Raw genomic sequence first — 28,000 nt, 5'->3', positions numbered from 1 at the left:
TCAGCCCCCCCCCCCAACACGATGCCCGGGCGCAGCCCTGCCACCTGTCCAAGGGACACCCCAGCCCCATCTTGGTCCTTTCCCAGTTGGGTGTTGCCCTTCCAGCCGCCCCAGAGGTGGGCTCTTCTGCTGGTGATGGCTACACCTCCATATGCAACCAAGTAAAGTGACATCTGGAAAAAAACCAACCCCCCCCTCCACCCCACCTCGAAAAAACCCTACCCCTCTCCCCATCCACCTTTTCTCCCCCTGGTAGCGCCGTGCTGACCACGGGGTGGCCATGGGATAACCCCCTCCCCGAGCCCAGCCTGCTCGTCACCACCGCAAGGCCCTCCAAAGAAAGCAACGGATAGCAAGCTCAGGCTCTTGTTAGCTGGATATATTTCTCTTTTTTTGTCGTTTTGTCAGGTGGTTGTTTTTTTTTTTTTTTTTTTTTCACAGAACACTTCGCAGTAGAGGACAAAAACTTGGTGTCGCAGCCCGCGGCTCCGGCGCTGGCACCGGCACCTCACCCCGGCACCTCCCGGCCCGCCTCTTGCCCCTCGGCTTTCACCGCTTTCCTTGGGTGGTTGGTTTTTTTTTTATTTTTTTTCTCCTTTCTACTTTTATTTTTTTTTAATCTTTGGGGTTGTTTTTTTTTTTTTTTTCCCTTTTTCCTTTTTTTTTTTTTTTTCTTTTTAAACATTTCTCAAGCTTTCTCCGAAGGCATGGCCACTGGCTCTCAGCTAGCAGAAGGAGACTACGGAAGAGCTCTGGGACACGTGGGATGGTTTCCTTCTCCCGCCTCGCACTTGGTCGAGATCGTTTTCCAACTCATTTTTTTTTTTTATTAAAAAAATAAAAAAATGCTCCAACTATCAGTTTTACAAGGCATACAAAATCTCTAGAAGGGAAACACAAGCGCAAGGTGCTGAGGTACGAAAACCTGAGGTAGTTTTTGTGTGTGTGTGCCTGCGTGTGTCAGGTGGGGTTGGTGGGGTTTTGGGTTTTTTTTTTTAACTTTTTTTAAAAAAATAAAAATGGTGCTTGTTGGTTTTTTTTCCAGCCCTGGGCCGACAAGCTCTTGTAAATCTGTCCCCCCCAGCCCCACCCCCAGCCCCTTTTCCCCTCCTCTCCCTACAACGGGGATCTTCCCTGCCCAAAGCCGGCAGGGCTGGGGCTGCCTGTGGTTTTCCGGGGATTTGGGTGCCGAGCGCGGCTGCGTGGCGTGGTGACGGGGGGCGGGACACGACGAAGGGACAGGGGGGACAGAACAGATGCAAACCCCACTTTTGGACTCTGTGAAGCAAAGAGGAAAGGGCGTGTGAAGGAGAGATTCCTCTTTTAGGAGACGGTATCCCTTCTGTTGGCTCATACAGGCACTGCTCTTCTCAAAGCCCTTAAGAAATCGCTTTTTTAACACTCTTTTAATTATTTTTCTTTTCCCCTGCTGGCAATCCTACAGCTCTGCTCTACTGTGCATTAGAGAACCAATGGACTAGCTCCTTTCCTTAAACGTCTAGAAAAGCCGGCTTTTGCTAAAAAAACCCACAAACGTTCCCCCCCCCCCGACCCCTCTGAAATTAAAAAAGAATTAAAAAAAAAAAAAAACAAACAAAAACCCCAAAACAAAACGTTCTTACAAAACTTAAAAATCGGCGTTAGTTTCGTTATCGATATATTAATTCTAAAAAAAAAAAAAAAATTAAAATTGATGAGCGCCGCCCTGTGCGCTGAACGTCCGTGTCCGTTCCCCCCCCCCGCCCCCCCCCCCCGGCCCCAACGCTGGGGGGAGCTCCTCCGGCCGTGCCTGGGTGAAACGGGTGGCTTTTAGGAAATTAAAAAGAAAATTTAAAAAAAAAACAAAAAACAAAAAACAAACTGCAAACAACAAATTCTCTCTCTCTGCCTATGTTAGTCCAACTAAAGGGATAGCGTCGGGAGGCGACGGAGTTAAGGGGGAGGCTGTGGGATGGAGAGAGAGAGCCCCCCCTCCCCGTACCCCTGGGCTGTGCAGCCTCCCAGCACCCCGGGCCGCGGGGAGGGGGGCTCGGGACGGCGGGGTTGGGGGGGGGTCTTTGGTTTGCTCCCCTGACCTGCTGGGGGGGGTGGCGGGGGGGGAGTCCGGCGGCGGGGTTACATTCATTGGGCGGTGCTGGCCGACACGGTGGGAGCCTCACTTGCTGGGCTGCGAGGCCGGGGCTCCCTGAGCGTGTTTCTGCTCCTGCTGCTTCACCTGCTGGACGATTTCCCTGATCTTGCGTTGTGCAGTCTTGAAGGGAGAGGCGGGGGGGGCGGGGGAAGGAAAAAAACAGGGGTCAGGGTGGGCACCGCGGGCAGCCTGAGGATTTCCCCCCCGGCCCCGAGCCACAACTGAGCATCTTGCCGCTCAACGCCCTCCCAGGTTTAACTACGGGACGCGCACGCGGCTCGGCGCAGGCGTAATTAAGGCTGGGCTAAAGGCGACTAAACTCCGCGCGGGGTTTGAACTTGTGCTTCCTCCATCGCACTTCGGGAGCCTGAGTTTTGGGGTGCCGCCATCCCGCTGCAGCAGTCGGGAGCCAAGGTTGTGGTACCCAGGAGCTCCCTCCTGGCGCTGAGCCCAGGGAGGAGCCGATTCATCCCCAGGTGCCACCGCGCATGGCCTCCAAGACATTTATTTTCGCTAGATCAAGCCAATCTTTAATTTCAGCGCAAGCACAGCAAGGGAGAGCTGCCGGAACAACCTTAGTGCATCCTGGGGGCACGGGAACCGTCAGAGAGTGGATGCTCAGGGCTCGGGGCTGCCCATCACCCCAGCGGCTTTCCTCGGTGGATGAAACCGGACGGGAATGTCGGCAAAGCCACGGCCAACCCTTACCTGACTGGCAAAGAAATGCCCAATGATTTTAACGATGACCTCCTCATTCTCGTCCGGGGTTTGGTCTCGTGGCACTATGACTTCTGCACTCGTTAAGTTTTGCAATTCGTTCACCTGGAGCAAACGAGAGAGCCCCCGGGTGGGGTTTGCTGGGGAAGAGCCAAAATCCATCGCTGCCGGTGTCACCCCGGCTCCGAGCCAGCACCTGGCTCCTGAGGGTTACACCCTGTCCCCCCCCCACCGGGGACGGTCACCACCCAACAAGAACCACCATCAGGACATGGGGGTTGGGGTCGAGACATTGCTGCGACCACCCAGCCCCCGGGCTTTGCCCCCCTGGGGTGGCCAGGGGTGGTGGGTGATGCCCAGTTCCGCAGCCCTGGGGGGGGGGGGGGGGGGGGGGGGGGGGGGAGGGGCACCCCTGCACCCCCCACCTACCGTCTTGCCACCTTTGCCTATCACGCGGCCGGCGGCGAAGGAAGGCACCTTGATGTGGGCTTCAAGCTTCACTTCTTCTTTCGGGTTAAAGAAGTTTTCCTCTTTCAGCTTCCCAAATATTCGCCCCTGGGCCTGGGGAGGAGACGGAAGGGAAGTAAAACCAGTGGGCGGGCGGGCGGCCGTCCTGGCAGTGCCCCCGCAGTCCCAGCCCCGAGGGTGATGATGTGCCGATGGCTGGCAGCATCAAAGCCACAAAGCCACGGCACCACCGAGCAAAGGGGTGCCCTGGCACTCAGGGAGCCAAACCCAGGCTGGCAGCGCAGTGGCAACCAAAGGGACGCTCTCGGCTTGTCCCTTGGCATCGCCCCCCGCCCCCAAAACCACAGCCGCAGACCGTGCCCAGCGCACCTTGAACTGAGCCTCGGGTGGCCCTGTGATGATGACCATCCGCTCGCTGGCGTCGGGACCTTCTGCCGGGGTGATCTGCGGAGGGATGGGGGAGAAGGAGCATTAATTCCGGCCCTGCTTTGGCAAGACCTCCCCGAAATGGCATGGCCCCCCCATGCAGGGGCATCCCCCCATGAATGCAGGGGTGATAACCAAGGTTTTGCAGGACTAATTTGGGGAGAAAAACCCCTCCCTGAGGACCCCCATTGGCCGCCCTCAGCAGTAGGAAGGGGAAACTGAGGCACGAAGCGCAGGACCGGCCCCGCAGCGCCCTGCTCACCTTGATGGAGGCACCTGCAAACCGCGCCAGCTGCTTGATGTGCTGCCCCTTCTTCCCGATGATGGCCCCCACCGCCTGCGTCGGGATGAACAGGTTCACAACCTCCTGCTCCGGCAGCTGCGAGGGCAGGGAAGAGTGAGAGGGTCAGGGGACCAGCCAGACAAGGGACAAGGAGGGTGGCTGTCCCCTTGTCGGCATCGCAGGGCAGCGGCCGCCCACCCCGGCCCCGTGTCCACCCTCCTGAGGTGCCCGAGCGAAGATCTCGTGGAGAGCGGTGCCAGGCACTTACGGGGTGCTGATGGGGGAAGGCGCCGGCTGGGGGGGCTCCGTACAGACCCGAGAGATACGCTGAGGAGCTCTACGGTGGGAGAGAAAATGAGGGTCAGTGACAGCCCCAACCTGCCAGCCCCTTCCCGGCCACCCCGAGCCCGACGCGGAGCAGCGCGCCACCAGCGTGAGCCTGGCAGGGACACGGGGACAACCCTCCAGCCCCTGACGCCCCCCCGGCTCCAGAGAGCACAGCGGCACCTGAAGCTGCTTCAGGGTGAGCTGCAGCCCCGATCCTGTGCCTGCAGCACAGCACAACGGGGCTGGGAGGTGGATGGGGGCTCCCAGCTGCCCCCAGTCCCTTCCTGCTGCCATTTTACAATCCGTGTCCTGACAGCGGAAAACCGGCCCCTCCGGCCTTTCAGAGCAGCCGCAACCCTGGAAAGCCAAAACCACGCTGTAACCACCGGCGGTCCCCTGCAGAGAAGGTGGGGGTTTGGTGGGAACTGAGCAAAACGTCTGGTTTGGCTCCGATTTCCATCACCAGTTCCCTTCTCTAGTTCCAAGAGAAGAAAAAGCCAAGGCTGAAGAAGATGTTCCCCCAGGACCTGGGCTGGAGACAGGGTGAAAGCAGCCACAAGCAAGGGGTGCGCGCCAGCACCCCAACCCAACTCAACCCAACCCAACCCCTCTTCAACTCTTCCGTGTCCCAAATACATTGGACACTTCTCTCGGCAGTAGACACAACTCTCTCCTGCTCTGGATTCCAACAAGTACAACCAGATGCCACCTGCAAACCACCATTTCTCAGGTGGAGGGGGAGCAGACCCAGCTCCCCTGCCCACGGCAGGTGCCACTCTCGCTCCCAGCCCTCTACTTGAACCTCCTGCACTGAGGTTTTGTGCTCCTCCTCCTCACACCAAGCAGAAGCACAAAATGCTCCCCGTGTCCACCCTCTGCTTCTGGCCATGGGTTGCTCCACGTCTCCTACACCAACATGTCCTCTCCTGCTCAACCAGCCCTTGAGGCCGGGGTGGGCACTGCCCCTCCCCAGTTCCCCCAGTTCACCATGAGGTTCCTTCCTCGTCCTCCATCCTTGCCAGGTCTCTGAGCTCCAGAGTTGAAGCTATAGCCAACGGCCCCAGGTCCTGCTGAGGGCACGGTCACAAATGACCGCTCTGAGGTGTGAAACACAAAGCATTTGGGGGGAAGGAGCTGCGACAGAGCCAAGCTGGTATCCTATTAGTTCTTTTTTTTTTGGTCTGCTTCTTGTTTTGCCATAAAAAATGACGGCAGAGGAGATCGCTGCTCTTGGCCTCACCAGGGTGGCTTGAAAAAGGCCCCACAAAGCTTTGGTGTGAAGGAGCCCACCTCAAACGCTCCTTTTGGTTTGCCCAGCTCCTCTCCATCGCACCAACAAAATCTCAAGCAGACGTTTCCCCAAGGCTGCGCTTGCTCGGGGCAGCCGAGGCAGGCAGCTCATCCTCCCCTCGGAGGTGCACAGACAGACAGACCGACCCTCTCAGTGCCCTCCGGGGGCCACCGTGCACATCACACTCATCCGCGGCCCCCCCACCCCCGCCACCCCGCAGCGCCAGCCTGGCACTCACCGTTCTCCTCCGACCGCTCTGCTGCTGGCGTCGCCAGGAAAAGAAAACAGCACAAGTAAATCAACCCGCGCGCCCGTCGCCGTGCGGCCAAAGCATCGCAGCAGATGTATTTAGAGACTAACGGAGAGAGACCGCAGAGCCCCGCCATCCCAAGGGTGCTCTGCAGGTGCTAGCGGGTTGGGGATGGACCTTCTCCACCGGCACTTTGGCCGACCTGTCTTCCCAGTGCTGGACTGTCCCTGCCTGCGTTGCAACCTCAGTGGTTTTTGAAGCAGCTTCCCAGGCTTGCTTTGCCCCAGGTCGCAGCAGCCACAGCACCCCGAGAAAGAGAAAAACCTTCGCCTGCGGAACCAGGTGAGGATCCGCTCCCAGCAGGCGTAACCCTTCAGGTGCCAGGGCAGGGACCGAGGATGACGGCTGCATGGGGCATGCGGCTCGTCCCCTTTCACATCACGCTCCCCACACCCTGCGGTGATGCGATCATGTGGCCACCACAACCAGACCCACGGGGGCACAACCGAGCCCACAACACCACAACCCGGTGGTGGGTTTGGGCTCAGGACTGAAGACCATCTATGTGGTTTTTCCGTGCTGGCATTGGCACAGGCTGTCCAAAGCCACCTGCAGAGAGCAGTACCCTTGGGACACAGCTAGTCCCTAACCACATGTGAAACCGAGCTCAGCACAACATGGGGATGCAGCTGATCTTCCCAGGGTGCTAAATCCAAGGAGGGACAAGCCACGGTCATTCACTGTTTTCTCCACTTCGCTGCTGTGATGAGCATCTTCCCTAAATGGCCAACACTCAGAGTTCCTGTTCAAGGCTCCCCATGAGATGGCTCCTATAGCTATGGTGTCCACCCAAACCCAAGAGCTACAGCAGGAGAGTCTAGAGACCACTCTGCCTTCAAGAATACGCCCCCCACACCTCAAAATCTCATGCACTTACTGCAAACGGGTGGTACGGGGCGGCTGCTGCAGCCCCTCTGGCCCCTGGGGTGGATGGGAGCATGGACAGTCCCGTCGAGAAGATGCCCAAAGCACTGAGGTTCAGCCCAGGGATCAGGTTGGCTTGTTGCTGGGAAAGCAAAGACATGGAGAAACGTGTAAAAGACAGAGTTGGGTTTCTGGCGTTCTCACCACATAGTGTGGATGTGATGGGTGAGGGCCAATCCTTGCCATAACAGATCAACACCCCCCCCTCCCCCCGCTCAAGTTTTCTTCTGGCCACCTCAGCAGTGGCTTTGAAGCAGGGGTGTCCCAGGTGGGAGGGCTGGGAGCTTACATTGATGGCCACGACGTCATTCTCGTAGGCCTCTCGCAACTTCTTCATGATCTCCACTTCGGCATTGGAGCACGCCTCTGTGCTGCCCTTTACTGTGATGGTCCGCTCGGGGTTATAAATGGTTAAATCCTGCAAACTAGCCCATGGATAAAACCAGAGACACAGTTACGTTTTCTTCCAAGTCAAAAAAAAAAAAGGGAAACTCAGATGAGGGTTCCTCCCCCAGACCATGTAAAACCACGGGCCCTCTCCCTGCCCAATGCCAACGTCCACCTGGAATGCAGAACATCCACCCGGGATAGGGACCATGTATGGGAGGACGCAACTGCTCTATTTTCTGGCTCCAGTGCTGCCCGTACTGTGTTGGATGGAGGGGGATGGCTTGGTGTTCACCAGGACTTACGGGGAGATGGTGATCTTCGTGCCCGTGTCCTGCTCAATCTTCTTGAGGTTGCGGCCCTCCTTGCCAATCAGCCTCCCCACCAGACTGTTGTGTGCTAGGATTTTCAAGGGAATCTCTTCTGTTCTGAAATGGATTAAAAAATTAAATTTAATGGTCCATCTGGCCAGTAAACCAACTTTCAGCAACAGGCACTAACGATGTGGTGGAAGGAGCAGAAGAACCACCACCATTTCCCTCCTCAGGGAGGGAATGTATCTCCTCAGCTTCAGGCGAATGGGAAGTCAAGAACTTCCCAAGCCCAATGACACATCTATATTTCACGAGATTTTGTTCTCCAAGTTTGCCTACGTGCTCTTTGTACCCACCTGAGCTTCTGGTCTCTACAACACTGTCAACCACATCACAGAGAAGTTCTTAAGTGGTAAGTTATTAACTGACCTATGACTCTGTCCTGAAACTTCAAATGCCAGCAGTTCTGGCAGGGGGTGGGAGGTGACAGAAGTGGAGAAAAACTCCTCTGATGGCTGAGCTTACCTCCCTTTCTCCAAACCTGCCTGTTTTGCCAAGCCAAGGACACTTACGATTTAGTTTCATCAGCCTCCTTCTGCATGATATCAAGGATCATGCGACACGCTTCGGAGCACCCCTCTGGCGTGGCATGGATGGTGATGGGCTTTTCGGCGGCGCCAGCGTTCTCCTTCCGATGGATGTCAACCCTACAGTGAAACAACCAGCAGAGAGAAGCCCCCTGAGATGCGTCTGGTGTCACACAAAGGCTTTCAAGAGCTCAGGAGCTGAGCTCGCTATTCACAGAAAAGCTCATTTCAACACCTGCTCAAGCTTTGGGGTGAACCTGGGTCTCACTGATGTACATCTACCATCACCTGGTCTCATGCAAGCCCAGGCAGCGTTTCACTTCGGTTGGTTTAGATCAGATTTGAGCTACGTTCGCCTTCATAACCTGAGGTCTGCCTAGGAGCTGAGGGATGTCAGTCAACGTCAAATGATGCATCAAGAGTGGGGAGAACACCTCCTCAACTGGACAAAGCCCTGAGCAACCCAGTCTATCGTCTTTGACACCAGTCCTGCTTGGAGCAGGAGACCAGATTAGAGGTCTCCGGAGGTCCCTTCCAACCTCAACTTCTCTCTGCACAACACCCGAGGCTGTCCAGTGACCAGCGGCTGCCACAATCATTGCGTGTCCTTCAGGACAGAGAGACAACTTACCCGTAGGCAGCGCTGTCACAACACGGAGGCATGCGTCAACAACAGCGCTTGTACTCACGCCCTTCCATGGGAGACCAGAAAGCTCTCCCTTGCACACCGGCAGGGACCGTGCTCTAGCTCCTCTGGTCCTCCCCTCAGCTCATGGCAGGGAGGAGGCACATGCCTCCAGCTCGCTCCTCACCACTCAACCATACCTGGCAAAGGCCCTGAGAGAGAGGGAGAGAGGAAAGCAGGGTAGCAGACTCCCGTGTCAACCACGCGTCTTCAAGAACATCAACCTTTCCATCTTCTCCATGTGAGTCTGTGCACTCTTCCCACCGCAGGATGATGCCGTGCAGCCATCCTGCCATCGGTCACCACCTCAGGGTCCCTGTCCCTGCCGCAGCCAGAGCTGGGCTGGGTCAGATCTTCTGAGGAAGGTGCTGTAGTGACCGCTCAGCCACCCAGTGAATGCCACCAGCGCTCAGCTCCAACACGCTGCCCTTCAGCCATGTCTATGTTTTTGAAAGAGGTCCCCATCCTGACTGGGATCATTCATGGATGCTGCTGTGCATGCATGGCCAAGGGTTGTGGTGCAGTCACCTGTAGCTAGCACCACATTTGGATGTTGCAGGGTCACGGTGGGTTTGCACAGGTCAACTCTTCCAGGAGCTCATGAACCAGCGTGTAGGAACAAGGACATTTCATCTACAGGTAGAGGACGAGGAGCTGGGTGAGCCTTCCCTGAGATAAGGGAAGAACCTAACACCACCAGCCTTGAAAGGGAACCCAGGGTTGAAGAGGGAATGAAGACAAGAGTTTGATCCCCTTTGCAGGCTACATCTCTCCAGATCTCCTACAGCTTCAGTCAGAGCAGCTCAGGCAGGAGACTGGTCCTGCCTGGACTGGGCAAAGAGGTGCTAGAGACAAGAGCACCGCCAGGTTATGTCTACAGCACACAGTGACCCAGTTGCATGCTGTCACTCGCATGTGACACCCTCTAAGGCGCTCCCAGTTGTGAAGCTCCAGCAGGTTGACGTGGAGGATGTGTTCCTTCAAAGGTAGCGCCCAGCAGCCACAGGGACACCCACTGTCACACCCTCCACCGGGGAGATGGCAAACACATCACGATGTGCCACAAGAGGCAATGACAGGCCCATGCTCCAGAGTGGTGCCACAACATGACGCTGGGCTGACGCTGATTGAACCAATGGGGAATCCACGGCCACCCCAAACCCCATGGATGGGGTGGATTCGGCAGCGTCTTGAACCCATGAGTAGTCGAGGTAGAGATGGGGCACAGAGCTACGCCTTTGTACCAAACAGGGGCCAAGAGACAGAGACGGGCTGGATGGATGCACCCAAGTGACAAGTGCCCTGGACATGCCAAGGAGAGGGACACGGGCCAGGTTTCTGGCTGACCTCCAACCCATCCCAAACCTGGATGTGCAGGAAGGAGCTCAATTTGCAGAGGGAAGATGGGGTGCCAGGAAGGGGCTGCTGCATTCAGGCAAGTCCTGCCCCGAAGAGCTGGAGGGTGGAGGAGGGCTCTGGACTTTCCAGCATGTCCCAGTTCTGCTGCTGCACAGCTCCAGTCCAACGGGAGGATGAAGAAGGGGACCCTCAACACCTTCACCCTGGCTGCCTGGGACCTCAGGCACCTTACAGGGGCTGGGAAGGCTTCAGAGAGTGGTGGCCATGAGGGACAGCCCTCTCCAGGTGGACGATACAATGTGCACGTAGGGTTATCCTGGCCGCATGGATGCTTGGTAGCGATGGTCTTCTCTCCTCATCAAACTACAAGGGCTGCAATCATTGTGGAAAGTCCTCTGGTGGGGTGGGCTCTTGGTCTGGGCTCCTTCTCAGCCAAGGAAGAAGACGGCTCAACCTGGGGACAGTTTTGTCCCCTGGAGCTCAAGAGCATCTCCAGCCATCACTGTACACGGAGACAGGGGTGAAGTCCTACGTGACCAGAGGAATCCAGGACCCAACCTTGTTCTGTGTAGGAGCAGGGGCCGGGCAACAGGATGTCATCAGCACCCTTGTCACCAGGATCTGCACACCGGTGTGTGAGGGTGACCTGGGCAGGCACAGAGCTGTGGGCTGACACCCCAAACAGTCTCTTGCAACTGCCCGGGCTGGACACATGAGGCCCCGCCTTGCCCAAGTCTGGAGCTGAGGTGGTGGCCCACCGTGGCACATGGCCTCCTCAGGCAGGTCAGGAGAGGTGAAAGCGTGGAGCATGGCCTTCCTCCACGGCACCAGGTTTTTGGGGCAGGAATGGGGAGCCAACCCATGAGGAGGGACGGCTTGGCAGCAGAAACTGCCCCAGGCAGCAGTGTTTGGCCTCATGGTCAGGAGAAACCGACAGCCAGTGCCCCTCACCTTCCTCACCAGGCACAAGGCTTGCAAAGGGCAACCTTCCAGTCTTGAGTGGCAAGGATACGGCTACACCTGCTGCTCATCACGCCAGGGGACTCACCTGGAGAAGAAGGGCTTGCTGCCAAACGGGACCAGCTCATGGCTACTAGGTGGCCACCCTCTAGGGCTAGCCGGGCTCAAGGAGCTCCTCTCCCTACACGTCTGCCCCCTTTCCGTACAAACCTCTTCCTGTAAACCCGATGCCGGGGTTCAGCTCGCTCGGCTGCAGAGCAGCGCATCTTCCTACCTCCTGCTCAAGCAGATGCGCTATTACCAAATAATTTGCCTCTAAAAGCTTCTCTGAGAACTAGGACGCCCTGGAGGATGTTCTGGTACAGGAGTCCTACGTCCTGTGGGACCACCGGGTTCAGGATGATGAGCATGGGAGAAGACAGCTTTGGGTTAAACACAAACAAATCTGGGCAGGAACAAACCATGCAGGAAAACCATGCAGAAAATCAGAGGTGAAATCAATGTGAACATTGACAAGAGAAACATGGAAAACTTTGGCAAGACAGTCCCCTCCCCCCTCCTTTTTTTTTTTTTTTTGCTTTCTTCAAAAATAAAAACATTAGACTGCAAAGAAAGGCTTTGAACAGTTATGAAAAGCCCATCCTTCTCAAGGCGCTCCCACGGTGCCCCCTTTCCCCCTACAACAGCTCCGGCCCGTACAGGGCACCATGGGATGAGCAAATCCCGAGGGCAAAGACCGCGTGGGCGCCGACCGCTGTACCTGGGATCCCCCTTCAGCATTTTAGCCCCGAACTTGCCATTTTTTTCCCTAAAGCCTCACCCCCAACTGTTCTCATGATTAGGCTTTAGAAACCCATTTCTGACCCTTCTGAGTGTGCATCCCCCTCTTGCCGCACCCAGACCACCCTGGCCAGCAGGAATGGTTTAGGACATGGGTTTTGCCACCATCCCATGAAGGCTGCACCCCAAGAAAACAGCACTGGCCAGCACTCAAAAGCCCCGAGTGCATGGAGGACCCACGCCGGGGACCTACAGCACCCTACGGAAGGAAACAAAACCATTCAAGGTACTTACTTGGACTGGGTTTGCTTAGTAAGGTTCTTTATGGTCAAGCCCTCCTTTCCTATGATCGCACCAACAAACTGCGTGGGCACCAGCATCCGCAGTGGGAAATCGAGCTGTTTGGGCTGCGAGGAGCCCCCCGGGGAGGAGCCCTGCTCCCTGGAAGAGTGGCCCCCGCGGCGGGATCGCTGGGGGGGTGGAGGGGAGCTCACCTCTTCATCCGGGATGTAGGAAATCTTGAAGGAATAGTTCTCAAACTGGTGGCCGCTCAGCTTCTCAATTGCTCTGCAAGGCAGGGAGAGGTGGGGGGTGGTGAGGGGATGGTCCAGGGATGGGGACACCTCCAGAATTTGCCCTTGTAGACTACGGTCCTTCCCCAACCCTGCATCTTCCTCCCTCCCCAGTCTGGAGGAGGCAGCCATGGAAAACCAGAGACCCCAACTTTCCCTGTGCAGAACAAGCCCGTTAGCGTGGTCCCGACCCACATGGGGGGCACTGGCAGGACTGGCACACGGCTTGTTCCCCCAGCAGAGGTGGGATGCCAGCCTGGTGATCTGACACTTCACCCAGGGAAAGTGCTGGCCAGAACCTATCACGCAGCGTGGAAACACTCTCGTGGGCTTTTTGGATATGGAAAAGGTGACAGAGGGACTCCGAGCAAGAGCTGCCACTCCAAGGAGAAGAACACGGCATGTGGTGCCCCTCTACTGGGAACCCCAACTCCCCTTCCAGCTCGGGGGTACACCACCAGGACTCTTCATCCCCACAAGTTCTTCCTTGGTGAGGTGATGCTCAGCCATACCGGAGTTTGCAATGACTTCTGCGAGCAGTGATGGCTTCAGCTATACTTCTGTCGTCTTCCTACCACATCTCACTTTGGCTGTGTATAGGCAGGCCTTGCCAGGCTGAACATCACATCCAACAATGACTTCTGCAGCTTCGCCGTCCCTTTCCAAAATCAGCACAGTGCCCCTCAGCCTGACTTCTCTGCCAAGGTCTTCACTTCACCTGTTCCTATCACAACCTCCTCTAAGCCAAACACGCGTACCCACAAACCATCCTGGCCTTTCATTCCATCAGTCGCTTCTGCATCAAGTTGCTGAGCACCACCAAAAATTGGCATCAGTCTGGCTGGATATGTGACCAATCACAGCATCTTCGCTAATCCTGAAGACTCTTACCCCAAAGTGTCAAGCACTGCTGTGTTGGTGAGACTCTTCATCTTCCTTTCCTGCCAGGCATCCCAAGACATGGCAACTCACACCTTGTTAATGTGTGGTCCACAGCACCTTCCCTTCACCTTCTGGCAACCACCTTCCTCTGGCCAGCCGAGGCTGGACCACACGCCCAGCGTGGCCACCCCAACTGGAGCAAGGTGGGCTGTTCTCTGGCCTCCTGAACTAGCAGATTGTTCTCCCCATCGTTGCCCTCACAAGTCCAACCTTGTGGTGGTCAACTCAGATGGGAAGTTGCTGGAATGTCCATCGGCAAACGGACTCTGGAAATGGCTCTTCCTTGCATGGCGTCTGCCTGGCTCTTGGTCATATCAAAAATACCCTGGCCACTAAGTCTGAGATGTGCTCACTGCTTACTCGTAGCTAACTTAAGGCTGGTCTCTAGCACGGGGCTGAAGTCTCTACCTCTAACAAAGCATTTTGCTTGAAATAGTCCCTGCATTCCTTAATTAACCTCTAATTTGGGTTTGGTTTTTTTTTCCCCTCTGCTGGCTATGATAAATCTTTAAGGACGTCTTCACACAGCCCTACTGCACTGATGCACGGCCTCAACAGGTTCTTCCGACCTTTAAAAGTTGGTCTTGATGGGCGGCCAACGCCCTGGTGATTGACCCTCTGCTGCCCTCCCTCCCCTACAGGACCCGGCCATGGACCACTCTCACCCCCACTCATCCAAAGGCCCTCCCTCTTGTCCATGGTAGAAGAACGTTTCAAAAGCCTTTTAGAAGTTCATCAGCCAGTTTCTCCGGGCTCCAGGAAGCAGGAGGTGACAGTCTAGAATATTTTGGTCTCCAACTTGAACTTTCCCCAAATGGCAGGGAGTCCTTACGTCTCCCATCATCAAAGCATTTCTTCACCATCTCTCCCACCTCCTTCACCATATTCCACCTCTTCAGCAGCTCTGACTGGGTGGTCAGACTGGTGATTAATCCAGTGCATTCCCAGTTTAGGTCTGGACTTCCAACCTGGGAAGACGACTCCTTGAGGAACTGCTTATCTGACGTGACCATCAGCTTTCTAGAGCGCCTTTCTGCCGGCAGACAAGCCCACTGCGACTCAGCAGGAGATCCTGTAGGAAGGACAGTGTCCAAAGGGAACTGCAACATGCCACATCCGGGAGCCCCTTGGAGACAAGAGGAGAAGGCACAGAGGAAGAGGGGACAACCACATGGCTGACAGACCCAAGGTGGTCCAGTGGTGCCTGTGCATGTATGATGGCGCACCACGAGAAACCCTATCTCCCATGTGAGGGGAGAAGGCAGGAGATCACCCAGCGGTGCGGTGAAGAGGAGAAGGTGGAGCTGGCTGCTGGCAGAGGACACGGGATGTGACACAGCTCAAGATAAAACCAACATCTGCCTGCTGTGTCTCAAGAAGATACACAAACAGCCCTTAAGGCACTTGAAGGTTACACTCTTAAGAGCTTAGAAACAACCCAAGGAGGCTTAGGAAGAAGACAAGAAGCAGCCTGGAAAAATGCCCGGCAGAAAATACCTGGGATTCCTCGGAAAAAGTTCAGGTGGTGTGAAAATATGGACAAAATGAAATAAAACCCACTTACACTTTTGCTTCTTCTTTACTTGCATATGTTACGTTGACAACGGCTGTTTCTGTGTCTGTGTTGACTGGGGGAAAAGCAAGAGAAGGAGCGTTAGAGGAGCCGGGGAGATGTCGCTGCTGCTCCCGGCCCCCCCCAGTACGCTCCGGAGCAGGGATGCAGGTGCAACAGTGGGAGGGTAATGCCTGTCCCGTGGGGTACGGCCCCAGACACCGCACAGAGTGCGAGCTTGTGCACCGCTGGATTTTCCCCCAGCACAAGGATGGGGCTGGGCTGGCAAAGGACCAGAGGGTGCCAAGGACGGATCCTGCCACTCCCACCAAGGAGGACGCGTGGCCGGACATTACCGATCCACCAGCAGACCCCAAACAACACTTGGCTTGTTTTCGCTTGCAGGGACAATTGGTTTTTCAATTTGCCAGCGACCAAGAGAAGCCCTGGGGATGGAGGACTGATGGCCCATGCCATCCCACCACCGGATGGGTGGTCCCACCTCTGCCAGCAGGGCTTGTGTCCTCAGGAAAAAACATTTTAGCCCAGCACCAATGACTGCCAAAACTAGGTTTCACCCCATTGGGTTTTCTCCAGCGTTGGCGGAGCTGGGGAGCGGCACTGGGGCTTTTGCACAGATGGGGACCACCACGCTGGACCATCTTACCTTGCTCTACGTTCTCCACTGTCCCATACTGAGCTAACAGGCCATCCAGCACCTGGGGACAGAGCAGCAAAGAGGGCAGGTGAGTGAGGCAGGAGATGCTGTCGGCCAGGCAGGGGAAGAGCCTTCTTCACCCACAGACACCCTCCAAAGAGCCAGCGTCACCCAACTGCTTAAATGCCGTCACCCACCTGCATCCCATTATCCCAATGATGCCCCACTGCTCAAAGCTGCCCACAGCTCTGGACCCACCAGCAGGCAGGAGATGGAGCCCAGTTCACGCTCTACCTCCCTCCTGGGGTTACTGGGAAGGTAAAGGGTGGCCCATATGGAGACCATGAGCTCCAGCAGCACAGCTCGTGCTGCTTTGCATGACTGATGAAGGAGGAGGAGGAGATTAATTTTAGGATTGTCCACTTCTTACCTCCCACTGCAGGTGGGGGGGGATGTTTCGGATCTGGATCTTCCTGCTCCTGAAAAGACAAAGCCCTGGGTTAGGGTCTGCAGGCAAAAAGGCTTTCCGGGAATCAGAGGGCAGGTGGTGAGAGCTTGCCAAAGCATCCCACTTCCCCATGCTGACCTGGAGCAGGTCAGCCCCGGAGAAAGCCATTCTTCCCAGCCTCGCCCCGGTCACCTCCCACCGGGGTCGAAGCTGTCTCGGGAACGCTCCCTCCTCACACTGGCTGCTGGGTTTCCAAGGAAACCTCCTGAAATGAGCCTCTGCAGAGTCACGTCCGCACAGGCACGGCCGAGGTGCACACACGCACACCCCTGACCACACTGCCCTGGGTTGGCCATCTGCGGTGCGACAGGGGGATGCCCCCAGACCCACCACAGCTCTCCAAAGGTGTGTCCTGCTGATGTCCACCACTTCCCAGCAACGTGGGGCTGTTTTCCGTGGGGAAACCTAAATACACATCCCTTGGAGATGGCCAACACAGCCAATCTTGTCTGGTTGCACAAGCTCACATGACAGCACTCCCAACCTGGCTGTGGTTGCACTCCCAACCTCACATGGTGGCACTCTCAACCTCACCGCGATGCAGGCTCGGGGCATGGATGCACAGGAAGCATTGCAAAGGCTTCCCAAGAGGTAGCGACCACCCAACACCTCCCCAGCCTGGCTGCAAGAAGACACGCTTGGGCAGCAGGGAACTTTGAGACACTTGAGTCCATGGAGGATGCAGCCAAGCCATGAACTCATCCCTTGTTCACCCAGACCAGCGTTCATCATCCCGCTTATAGTCAATCACCTCCGACCAAAGCAGCGTCCTGTGTTCTCACCTGGTCCAGCTCTGATGCTCTGAGCAGAGCAGAGCAGGACCACCTCTCCCAACATCAGAAATAAGTTTTCCAACTGAGCCACCCCACGCACACAGCCGGGTTTTGGGAGTCAATCAGCAGCAGGAAGCTGGTTTTGCGAAGCTTTGCCCTTCCTTGGGATGAGCTCAAGGAGGACGCTTGGAAGGACTGGTACCACCAGCCTGAACGCTACATGGGGACATGCAAGCAACCAGCAGCAGCCCCAGCAGACAGCCGGCAACACGCAGGGGTTTTGGGACAAATCCTGCAGGACGAGCCCTGCAGGAGGAAGCAGGAGAAGCTCTGCTCACCTGCAAGCCATCAACACCCACCACCCCGATTCCACCAGAGGTCTTCAACAGCTGGAAAAAGAGACCTTCAAACTTTGGCCCAAGCTGCTCATTGCCCATGCGCACCCTGAACCTCTGCAGCCCACAAACAATATTGGCCGATAAAGAGCTTCTAAGGTAGTTCGGGGCCAGACACTGGGAGCAGGGAGGGAACGTGGGGCACAGCATGAAGCGGAGGAAAGGCTGGTCCATGCAGACCCAAAGCAGCCAGGGCTGGGGAGAGCCGGGCACGGCAGCGCTGGAGGTTGGTGTGCTCCAGATGCGATCCTTCTGTCCCTACAGCAGCAGCACACTCCGCCTACCCTGCTCCTGCACAGGACAACCAGAACCTTGTGCTGGACAACCATCTGCCTTGTGAAACATGGATTTGGGGTGCAGCATGAGCAACACTTGGATCCTGGCGAATATGTGCAGCAATCTGGGGCGTCCGCCCCACACGCCGCAGATAAAACACAGGCTCCATGCGAGAAAGGGATGGCAGGGAAAGGATGTTCCTTGAGATGTGAGCTGTGAGGGCAAAACAAAATCCATAGCCAGGAACCTCTTCAGAGACCACTCCAGAAAACGGGACATGTTTCATTTTAAACCCCACCAACATCTCCCAGAGAGCCTACTTTAAGGTGCCTGGGTCAAGTCCCAGGAGGTTGCTCAGCTCCCAGGGGGACCACTCCTGGCTGCTCCAAGAGATGCATCCTGCTCCCAAGCCGACCAGCGGCACGCTGCGAGGCCAGTTTGCCCAAGGAAACCCCAGCCCAAGTGCCAACGAGTCTCAAACCATGACAGCTTTACGGGGAAAAGCCCTTCTCCACTCTGAAAGCCTAACCCAAGCCCAGGACTGGCCTCTCCCCGCTGGTGGAGAGCGCTGGACATGCTGCCTGGTTATTTCCACCACCTTCCAGCCCCAAAACAGAACCGGTGGCACCTTCACCTGCCTTATCCCAAGATGCCACCACTCAGGTGCAAGCCAATGCATCGCTACAACCATCCTCCTTCTCCATCCTGGGAACCATTGGTGCCCACGGACACTTCAGGCTGGACCACGGAGAAGCCACCCTCCTTCTGGGGTTCATTTGGCTCAGCTTGCCCCATCACCGAAGCCTAGCAGCCCAGGGGACATGGGGCATTTTCACAGAATCACAGAATGGTGGGGGCTGGAAGGGACCTCTGGAGATCATCCAGTCCAACCCCCTGCCAGAGCACGGTCACCCAGAGCAGGTGGCACAGGAACGCGTCCAGGCGAGTTTGGAATGTCTCCAGAGATGGAGACTCCACCACCTCTCTGGGCAGCCTGTGCCAGGGCTCTACCACCCTCAAAGGAAAGAAGCTCCTCCTCATGTTTAGGTGGAACTTCCTATGGTCAAGTTTGCGCCCGTTACCTCTTGTCCTGTCCCTGGGCACCACTGAAAAGAGCCTGGCCCCATCCCCCTGACACCCACCCTTTAAGTATTTATAAGCATTGGTAAGATCCCTCCTCAGTCATCTTTTTTCCAGACTGAAAAGACCCAAATCCTTCAGCCTTTCTTCATAAGAGAGATGTTCCAGTCCCCTCAGCATCTTGGTAGCCCTTTGCTGTCCCCTCTCCAGCAGTTCCCTGTCCTTCTTGAACCGGGGAGCCCAGAACTGGACACGTTGCTCCAGATGCGGCCCCACCAAGGCAGAGCAGAGGGGGAGGATGACCTCCCTCGAGGAGGTTAGGCTGGTGGTACCAGTCCTTCCAAGCAGTGCATCCAAGTGAAGTCCTGAACGGCATCAGGACCAACCCCAGAAAAGCCTCTGCCTTGAACCGACTTGCACCGCGGCATCACCTTCCCTACACCTCTGCCCAGGGAGATGCCAGGGCAGCCCCAGTCCCCCCAGGTGCTGCCTCACTGTTCCGTGCCACTCGCCCACCTCCCGAAACACCCAAAGAGAAGGACCACAGCCATGTAACCCCCATCCTCAGTGGGACACTACAGCAGATTCACGCTGCTGAGGTCCACCTGAGCTGATGCAGAGCATCCAAAGACACCCAAACGGGGCTCAAGGCTTCACCCCCACCACCTGGCAGGTCTCCCAGCAGCTCATTGTCACCACTCAGCATTTAAAATAAGGTTATTATTCCAACCAGGTATATTTTTTATAGCTCTCGTAATTCCCCACCCGGTTGAAACGGTGCTGGACCGTGCGCGGTCATCGCTGACAGAGTGGTGGATGTCCACCCAGGGCCACGATAGATGGACGCGTTATTCCCAGGGCTGGGGCAGGGACCACCCGCGGTCCCTGGATGTGGTTATTCCCAGGGCAGCAGAGCTCAAGGCCAGCCTCCTCCAACACCACCCCTCCGGGGAGGACTTTGGGGCAGAAAACCCATTTATTTTCATTTTCCCCGCTGGGAGATGGGGGAGTGGTTTCAGCGCACGCACACAACCCGCGGCCCAGGAGCTTGTGACGAAGGCAGCGGCCATGTTTCAGCCAACCTGTTTTGCCCCAGGCTGGCAGGAATTTAAAAAAAAAAATAAAAAATAATCATAATAACCAGCAACTAGGGGCACGGTGTTTGTGGAAAAATACTTAATTATGTGGTGCAAACAGCCCAGCCGTAAGGAGCTGCCCCCGAGATGTCCTTCTGCATCATCCTCCTGCTCTTCCTCACCTGCATGTGCTCACCAGCCGCCTCAGTGCCCAACCCAGGACCAAATGCCTGGTGGCAACCGAGCATCGGCCTCAACTGCTAAAGAAACCAGTTCACCTGTTTTTTTTGCCCCGCTAAATTCAACCAAAAACCCGCCCTGCGTGCTAGCAGCTATCCCAGCTTGAGGAGGAAACATCTCCTCCATCCCAGAGCTGGGTTGTGGGTACCACGTGCCGGCCAGCATCACGTGCAGGATGAATGGCCGGCTCGAAGCAAGGCCGTAAACCAGCTTCATGAAATAATCCATGAGGGAGCTGGGCTGTATTTCACACATCCGTTAGACTGAAATTGTGAAGTCGACGCCGCAATTGTGCAAGGAAAGGGGACGGAAAACCCACGGCCACCTGCGTCCCACCAGCATCACCGGCTGATGTCCACAAACACGAGCTTCACATGGCACGTGCTGGACAGCTGTACTTCTTGACATCAAGCAATAAAACAGAAGATGCCTTAAAACCTGCAGTTTATTCCCCAGAATCAGGTGGATTGGGGTGCTTTTTGCACATGTCTCCCACTTCCAGCAGCCCAGGTCAGCAGCACCACTCACACGGCTTTGTGGCTACCCTTCCCAGAGCTCCCAGGGAAATAACGGATAACCGCCACCTCCGAAATCCAGGGACACAGAGGCAGAAGAATGAAGACGAGACAAAGCTGTGAAATGAAAATCAGCCGCGAAACCCCCTGCCCAACCTCCACGATCCCTCCCCGTGTCTGCCCATCCATCCCCTGCCCATCGGACTGTAGCTCCATGGACCACCCACCGTCTCCACCACCCCCTGGTCTTCTGCTCCAGAAGAGCTTCACCTCTGTGGACCACAGATCATCCCCACCACCCCCTGGTCTCCTGCTTCAGAGGGGCTTCACCTCCATGGACAACCCACCATCCCCACCACCCCCTCGTCTTCTGCTCCGGGGGGGCTTCACCTCCATGGGCTGCCCACCATCCCCTGGTCTCCGACTCCAGAGGGGCTTCACCTCCATGGACCACCCACCACCCCCTGGTCTCCTGCTCCAGAAGAACTTCACCTCCATGGACAACCCACCATCCCCACCACCCCCTCGTCTCCTGCTCCGGAAGGGCTTCACCTCCATAGACAACTCACCATCCCCTGGTCTCCTGCTCCAGAGGGGCTTCACCTCCATGGACCACCCACCATCCCCTGGTCTCCTGCTCCAGAGGGGCTTCACCTCCATGGACCACCCACCATCCCCTGGTCTCCTACTCCAGAGGGGCTTCATCTCCACCTCCCATCCCATGAGTGAACCAGAAACTGGATTTCACCGAGCTGGCTTAAATATAAGCCTTACAAGAGGGTGGAAGGGATGGCTTCACTGCTCTTTGCCCTAAAAAATGAAGATTTTTTTTTCTATTCAAGCTTTGTAATATCTTACTGTAATAAAGCCATAAAGGGATTTTATCACCTTCCACCTTGGACTGGTGCCGAGGGCAGAGAAAACACTGTGCGGCAACTCCTATTTAAATGAAAACCAGTTTTAAAGAGAACTGGAGGAAAAAACCAGAAAGCAAACACGCTGGAAACAAACCGTCTCCCCGGCGGCCCTGCCTGCTTTATGAAATATTTGTCCCAGGCAAGAAAATATCTCCAAGAAATGATGTTCATCAGCAGGCGGGGACCAAAAACTCAGTCCCACCTGAATTTTCCAGACTCAGCAGCTCGGAGCCGGAGTCGGGCGCGCTCCCCTAACCAGGCAGGGAAGAAAGCATCTGTTGGGTTTGCCTCTCTCAATTATTATATATATATATTTTTTTTTTTTTCCGGTCTATTGGGGTCATCCTCAACAAGTTTTGCTCTCACCCAACCCAATCCTGCAGCGGATCTTAATGAGCAACGGCTCCGTCAGCGCCGGGCTGGATAAGCATTAAAGAGCTGCCCCAGTTTCAACCAGTTGCCAAGAGCATCGCGGATGCGCCTGCTCCAGTTCCCCTCCCAGCCCGGGGGCTTTGCCTTGACGCTCTTAAGGAATTAAAATCCGTTCATCGTTAAAGCCCTGTCCTCTTCCGCAGGACGAACAACCTGCCCAGGGATGGAGCCGGGGCGGGGGGGGATGGCGAGGGCGGCACGTGATGGATCCAGCCCCGCCAGCTGGGGGTGTATTAACTGGGGGGCTGAATGGGAAATAACCTCCCATCTGTCACAGCTTGCCAAGATTAAGGCGGGGGGGAGAAAAGGGGGAGGGGGGAAAGGTGGGGGGAAAAAAAAAAAGAGGGAGAAAAAAAAGGGGTGAAGGGAGGGAATAAAAATGGGGGGAAATAAAAGAAGGTAGAAAAGAGGGGGGAAATAAAGAGGGGGCAAAAAATAAAGAGGGGGGAATAAAGAGAAGGGAGAAATAAAAGAGGGGGGAAATAAAGGGGGAGGGAATATAAAGGAGGGAATAAAAAAGGGGAGGGATGAAAAAGGGGGGAATAAAAAAGGGGTGAATAAAAAATAGAAAAGGGGGGGAATAAAAAATAGAAAAGGGGGGGAATAGAAAGGGGGGAAATAAAAAGAGGGGGGAGGTGGAGAAAAAGGAGGGGGGAAGGGAGGGGGAGGAAAGGGGGGGAAAGCAGCCCCCACAGCCCCATTTATCATGGGGATGAAGGGGAAAGCCAAGCCCGGCACGCTGCCAGCCCTGCCGCGGCCGCCCTGCGCTCCCCTCCTCTGCCACCCAAAGCACCCGCTGTCCCCCCAGCCCCGGCACCTGCCTGCCCCCGGGGAGCGCTGGCGCAGGGCGGGCATCAGAGCTGTGCCCAACGGGGCAGGAGGGCAACTTCACGCCGCCGGAGGAACCGTAAAACGACAAAAATAAAAGGTAATTAATGGCCTCGGTCACCGCCCTGCATCCTCCATGTCCTGTCCCATGTCTTGATGTCACCCCGCTCCCATCCCTGCATCCCCGATGTCACCGCACTCCTAGCCCCGATGCCACCCCGCTCCCATCCCTGCATCCCCGATGTCTCCGCACTCCTATTCCCGATGCCGCCCCGCTCCCATCCCTGCATCCCCGCATCCTGGCGGGTGTCAAAGAACCAAGCGCCAGGCAGCTAAAGGAAAATTAAACCCCTCGGATGCCACCAGCTCCCAGTTCACCCACACCTGAAAGCAGAGGAAATACAACGAGCGACGGCGTCACACCCAGCCATAACAAGCGCCGGAGTCCGACTGGGAAATGATCGTCTCCAAGGGGTTTCTCCTGGTCAGTTCCATAGGGAACAGCACCCAAGACCAATGGGAAAGCTGCCGCGCAGCCAGCGGGCAGCAGGAGGGGGTTTCCCCATGGCTGGTGCCACCAGCATCGCCCTGGCAATGTCGTATTTCTGCATATGTGCGTATATAAAATACATATAAATATATATATTGCGACCAGCAATGTCATATTTCTGTGTATGTGTGTGTGTATATATGTATAAAAAAATACATATAAATATAAATAAATATATTGCAACCAGCAATGTCATATTTATGCGTGTGTATATATAAAAATACGTATAAATACATATAAATATATACATATAGTTTTAAATATATCTGAACATATATATTTAAAAGTATCTTTTATATATCTAGTAAAAGTATAAAGTATCTTATAGTATATTTTATTTATATATACACAGAAGATACTAAATACTTTAAATCCTAAAGGATACATTATTAATTTGCATAGACATAAAAGATATTAAATATGGATATTTAAAAGCCGGCCCAGGACTGGGAGCAGCCCTGAATTCCGTCTGAAATCCAGTGTAACCCAACAGATTCCACGCAGGAGAAAATCTCCAGCAAGTTTCACTCTCTTGGCGAAGCGAAGCAAACCCTCCCCGCGCCGCGGCCGGAGGAAAAAACCTCTTCTGGCTCTTTAGGTTTCTCCCATTTTTTTAAAAATTAGAGATATTTTTGAAGCTAAAGAGATATTAGAATGGGAATGCCAGGGGAGTAATTTTTTTTTTTCCCGGAGCGTTATTTTTCAGGCGAATAGGTGCTGGTGGTTTTTCCTGGCGAAGCAACTGGTTTGGACGCGGATTTCCTCTCCCCTAATTAAGCATCTCATCGATGACAAGCAATTAAGAATAAGGAAAGAAATGATGGGCTGCCCATGGGGAGACCAAAGGGCATTTATTCCAAGCCTTAACATCCCCAGCAAAAACAAGGGGATGGGGAAGAATAAATAAATAAAGCCCAAATACACGCAAACGAGAATCGCACCGATGCTCAAGAGAGGAAACTGATTTAAGGATAATTCCTTTTGAAACAGGAGAAAATCCTGAAAATCCCATAAAATCACCCCCCCAGCAAAGCTGCTCATCGCTACCCCTCCAGCCACCGCTGCCTGGGGCAAAACCGCCCAAGTTCTGCCATTCATTAAAAGAGCAAAAATTATGATTTTTGATATCAGGGAGATTTCCAGCCTCCCCCTCTGCGCCAGTCACAGGTCCCTCGTGCTTTTCTTCCTCATCGCTGAAAGTTAACGGCAGATGCAGAAATTAAAAGGCATCTTCGCGACGGGGAACCTGCACATTTCCCTGGTTTGAAGACATTAAATGGGGCTTCGCTACTCATTAAACTCATCATTTTTTATCCAGTCCTTCTATAAAAGTCACTAAGGGGGTGGTCGGGTTTTACTTCCCGTACTTCACAAGCCATCCTAATATTTTTCTTTTTATGCCTTTCTTCCCCATTAACGGGATTTTCCAAGGTTTCAGAGAGGTACAACCTCTCTGTAAGGGGCAGGGTGGCGATGCTTTGCTCCGGATATAAAATCCTCTGGAAGCAGGATCGCATCGCCCCCGCTTTGAGCAAAGGGAAGTATTCTCTGCTCCTGCCGAATTGAAAGATCAGTTTAAAAATTAACTTACAATTTTTGAATGCTGATAAAAAAGCAAAAAGGGTGATTTATTTTTTTCTTCTTTAATTCTCCAAGGCACAATACAGAATATACAAGGGCGGGGGGTGTGGGGGGGGAAACAATCGAGACACTGTTGGCTCCTTCCTATAGGAGCCCAAACCATGTGCATGGCGGCAGAAGGGCTGATTTTTAACTCCTGAGAGGCAGATGCGGGGGGGAAAGGGCAGGATTCCTGCTCCTTCCCACCTCCCGCACGCCGAAGTCCTGCCTTCGGAGAAACACCAACAACCCCCTGCCAGCAGCTCCCGGCGGCACCTCGAGGAAATCCCGGCCCTACGTCCAGAAGCCGGAGGTGTTTTCCAGCCCTTTTCTTACCGAACCCGCTTTAGACGCGTATAAATCCGTCGGTAAATTGTATTTGTTGTAAAAAAAATCCAGCAGCGCAGGTGAGCACGGGCACCGGCACCTCCGGGTTCCCAGCCCCGTGACGCAGAAACGCCGGGGGACCGGAGCCAAGAGGGGCTTGGGTTCCCCAAACCCAATTAAAACATAAATTCATTTAAATAACCAGGGTGTTGGTTTTTGGGGTTTTTTTACCCGATTAAACCCCCCTGAAATCTCAGCGCCTCTCTGGGACTCGACTGCAACTACAAAAACTGGATTTTCTACAAATTTAAAGTGGGGGGTGGGGGGGGATAAAAACATGACCATGTGAGGCTCTGTTCCCTGCCAAAAATCACATTATTAATATAAAATCTATAATCTACCAAGGCAAAGGCATGCCTCGGTATTGGGTATATTAACGTAAAGCAGAATATATTTTTTTTTAGCTGTGAAAAACAGGTATCGGCTTAAATTCGATCTCAATAATCTGAGGGAACTTGGGAGCCGAGCCGGAATAGAAAACTTGGGAGCCGGCCGAAAACAGACCGATGCAAAATAAATCAGCATTTATTTCTGGGCTGTTTAAAATGTCTTTCCCCCGCCCCCCCCTCCTTTTCAAACTCGGAAGGAAAAGCAGCAGCACCCCAGCCCGACGGAGAATTTAGGTAAAGATTAATTCCTTGTTTACATCCCCTTCGTACATGGTAAAGGTCAAGTCCCGGGTCCATACTATCTTCCCAAACTCCCAATTTCTGGCTCCATCACTCTGAAAAAGCCACCGGTGGCCCAGCCTGAGGCTGCTGCAGGGATTTGCCTTAGAAATATTACAATTAGGATTTTTTAAATTATTTTTGGGGGCTTGTTTTTTTAAGAGTTTTTAAGGTAAGAGAAGCGTGTGATCCCTGACGAAGAAGAAATCCCGCTCCGGCACACGTGATGCCGGGCACGAGCCATTCCCCCCACCGAGCCTCAATTACACAACAGCATTTCCCGCCCCCCCCCCATACACACACACACACCCCTTGCCCCCTAATTTATAATTTCAAAATTAATAATCCAACATCAAACACGGGACCAAACGGCCGCAAATTAGCCAGCAGGATCAAGCCGACGGGGTTTTTTTCCGGACTTTTTTTACCCCGATACATTGTTGTTGAGGGGGGGGGGGAATCTCAGGAGAAGGCAGCTACGCAACGCGGTCCCGGCTTGGGTTTTCTATGACACGAGCGTGTCCCGGCTGGCCGGCCTCAGCGCGCCCCGACACCTGAGTAAAACGAGAGGGCGCGCTTCCGCGCAATACATAACTATAATAATAATATAAAACTATATAGAATATATAGTTTCTGGCTCCTCTGGCCGCACAAAGGGGAGTTTGGGGAGAGCAAATTGCTGACTTACTGATTAAAAACAATATATTCTGCTGTGCGCCACCTCCCTGGGTGTAAATCCCACGGAGAAAGTGGGGGAAAAGGAGGGTTTTCTTGCTTTTTCCCTCCAAAAAGCAGCCGGTTTCCACTCGCCCCCGCGAGGGGGGGGGGGGGCGGGGGGGGACGGGACACACGGACACACACACAGACAGGGCCCCCCCCGGGTGGATGCCGGCCCGTGGGAGCGCTGCGTGGGCCGGGAGCTCCCTTCCCCCGCCCCCGCTTTCCGGAGCGAAAGTAAAACCCGGTGGGGCTCCCGCCTTCATTCCCCCCTCCACCTCCCATCCCGTTCCCGGTACCCCCCCCCCCCATTTTGGATGGGATGAGGTGTGTGCGTGTGAGGGGGGTTGATGGCGAGGGGGTTTACCTGAGCTTTTTGGGCACGGAATAATCCACCTCCATCACTTTGCCGTGCAGCTCCACCTTCCCTGCGGAGACAGCGGGGGGGGGGGGGGGTCAGCATCACCCCGGAGCAGACCACCCCCCCGCCCCCCCGTACCACCACCCCCCATCCTCCATCACACCCCCCCACACCCTCCCCACACACACCCCCCCGCCATCCCCTGCCGGTCCCCGCCCTGCCGGTCCCCTGCCTGTGCCGCCACCGCCGGCCCCCAGCCGCCCCTTCGGCCGCCCTTTGCTCCGCTCCCCCGGGGAGTTGGGACCGGGCACCTCGTAAAATGGTTCCCGAAGGGGAGCGGGTGCCGGGGGAGCGGCGGGTCGGGGGGCTCGCCGCCCGCTCGCCTCTTAATAAAATCGAAGAAAAAAATCAGCGAAAAATCGCCGGGGTTGGAAAGAGCCGGGGCGGCCGTCGGGAAGGGAACGGGGCGGGGGGGGGGGGGGCGACACGGGACACCGGAGCGACAGGGATGACCGGGGAGGGGGGGGGTCAGAGGATGGGGGAGCCCCGGAGGAGGGTGGGGGGGGGGATGCCGGAGGTTTTGGGGGGGGGGGGGGGGGCGGTGTCGGCTCCTGGCTTACCCGAGAGGGTCTCGATGGCCCGGATGGCCCAATTTTGGTCCGGGTAATCCACGAAGGCGTAGCCGGACTTGAGCAGGACCTGGCCGGCCAGGGGCAGCTTCCTCTCCCCGAAAAGCTGCCTGAGGTCCTCGGCGGTGGCGGCGGGGCTGAGGTTCCCGATGTACAGCTTGTTCATCCTCCGGCGCTTCATGGGGAGACCCCCACCCCCCCCCACCCTCCCGTCCCTCCCTCCCCTCTCCCCCGGCTCCTCCCCGGTAAGGGACGGCGGGGACGGGAGGGTAACGGCTCTGCGCCACCCGCCCTGTCCCCAAACCCCAGGTCCCGGCCCCGGTAGGAGCCTGTAACGGCGGCGGGCAGCGGGCGG

General features: G+C 55.5%; 1 protein-coding gene across 4 annotated transcripts; it reads right to left on the bottom strand.

Annotated features, from left to right (window-relative positions):
* Positions 1-117: 117 nt before the first annotated feature.
* IGF2BP2 (insulin like growth factor 2 mRNA binding protein 2) lies at positions 118-28,000 on the bottom strand. 4 transcript variants are annotated; one of them, XM_074591608.1, is made up of 18 exons: positions 27,637-28,000; positions 27,023-27,083; positions 16,104-16,152; positions 15,683-15,734; positions 15,028-15,091; positions 12,444-12,516; positions 12,244-12,311; positions 8,151-8,285; positions 7,570-7,692; positions 7,167-7,302; positions 6,831-6,959; positions 5,882-5,905; positions 4,294-4,362; positions 4,005-4,121; positions 3,686-3,760; positions 3,278-3,409; positions 2,840-2,953; positions 118-2,251 (listed from the first exon to the last, which is right to left on the bottom strand). In XM_074591608.1, the coding sequence occupies exons 1-18, from the start codon at positions 27,824-27,826 to the stop codon at positions 2,156-2,158; spliced, it is 1,707 nt and encodes a 568-aa protein (XP_074447709.1). In that variant the 5' UTR covers positions 27,827-28,000; the 3' UTR covers positions 118-2,155. The 4 variants fall into 4 exon arrangements, with proteins under 4 accessions (XP_074447709.1, XP_074447706.1, XP_074447707.1 ...); XM_074591605.1 differs by having other exon boundaries at positions 12,244-12,516; XM_074591606.1 differs by having other exon boundaries at positions 5,882-5,902; positions 12,244-12,516.

The sequence above is a fragment of the Larus michahellis genome, chromosome 6, assembly GCF_964199755.1.
Source record: "Larus michahellis chromosome 6, bLarMic1.1, whole genome shotgun sequence".
NCBI lineage: Eukaryota > Metazoa > Chordata > Aves > Charadriiformes > Laridae > Larus > Larus michahellis.
This window is presented reverse-complemented; position numbering and strand designations above follow the sequence as displayed.

What these genes read in the sequence shown, in the direction of transcription:
- IGF2BP2 (XM_074591605.1), bottom strand. Translation starts at nt 27,826, where the DNA reads ATGAAGCGCCGGAGGATGAACAAGCTGTACATCGGGAACCTCAGCCCC. An exon ending in ATGACGTCGTGGCCATCAAT is followed by an intron (nt 6,960 to 7,166) that starts GTAAGCTCCCAG and finishes TTGCTTTCCCAG; the next exon opens with CAACAAGCCAACCTGATCCC. An exon ending in TTGCAGGTGCCTCCATCAAG is followed by an intron (nt 3,761 to 4,004) that starts GTGAGCAGGGCG and finishes ATCCCTCCGCAG; the next exon opens with ATCACCCCGGCAGAAGGTCC.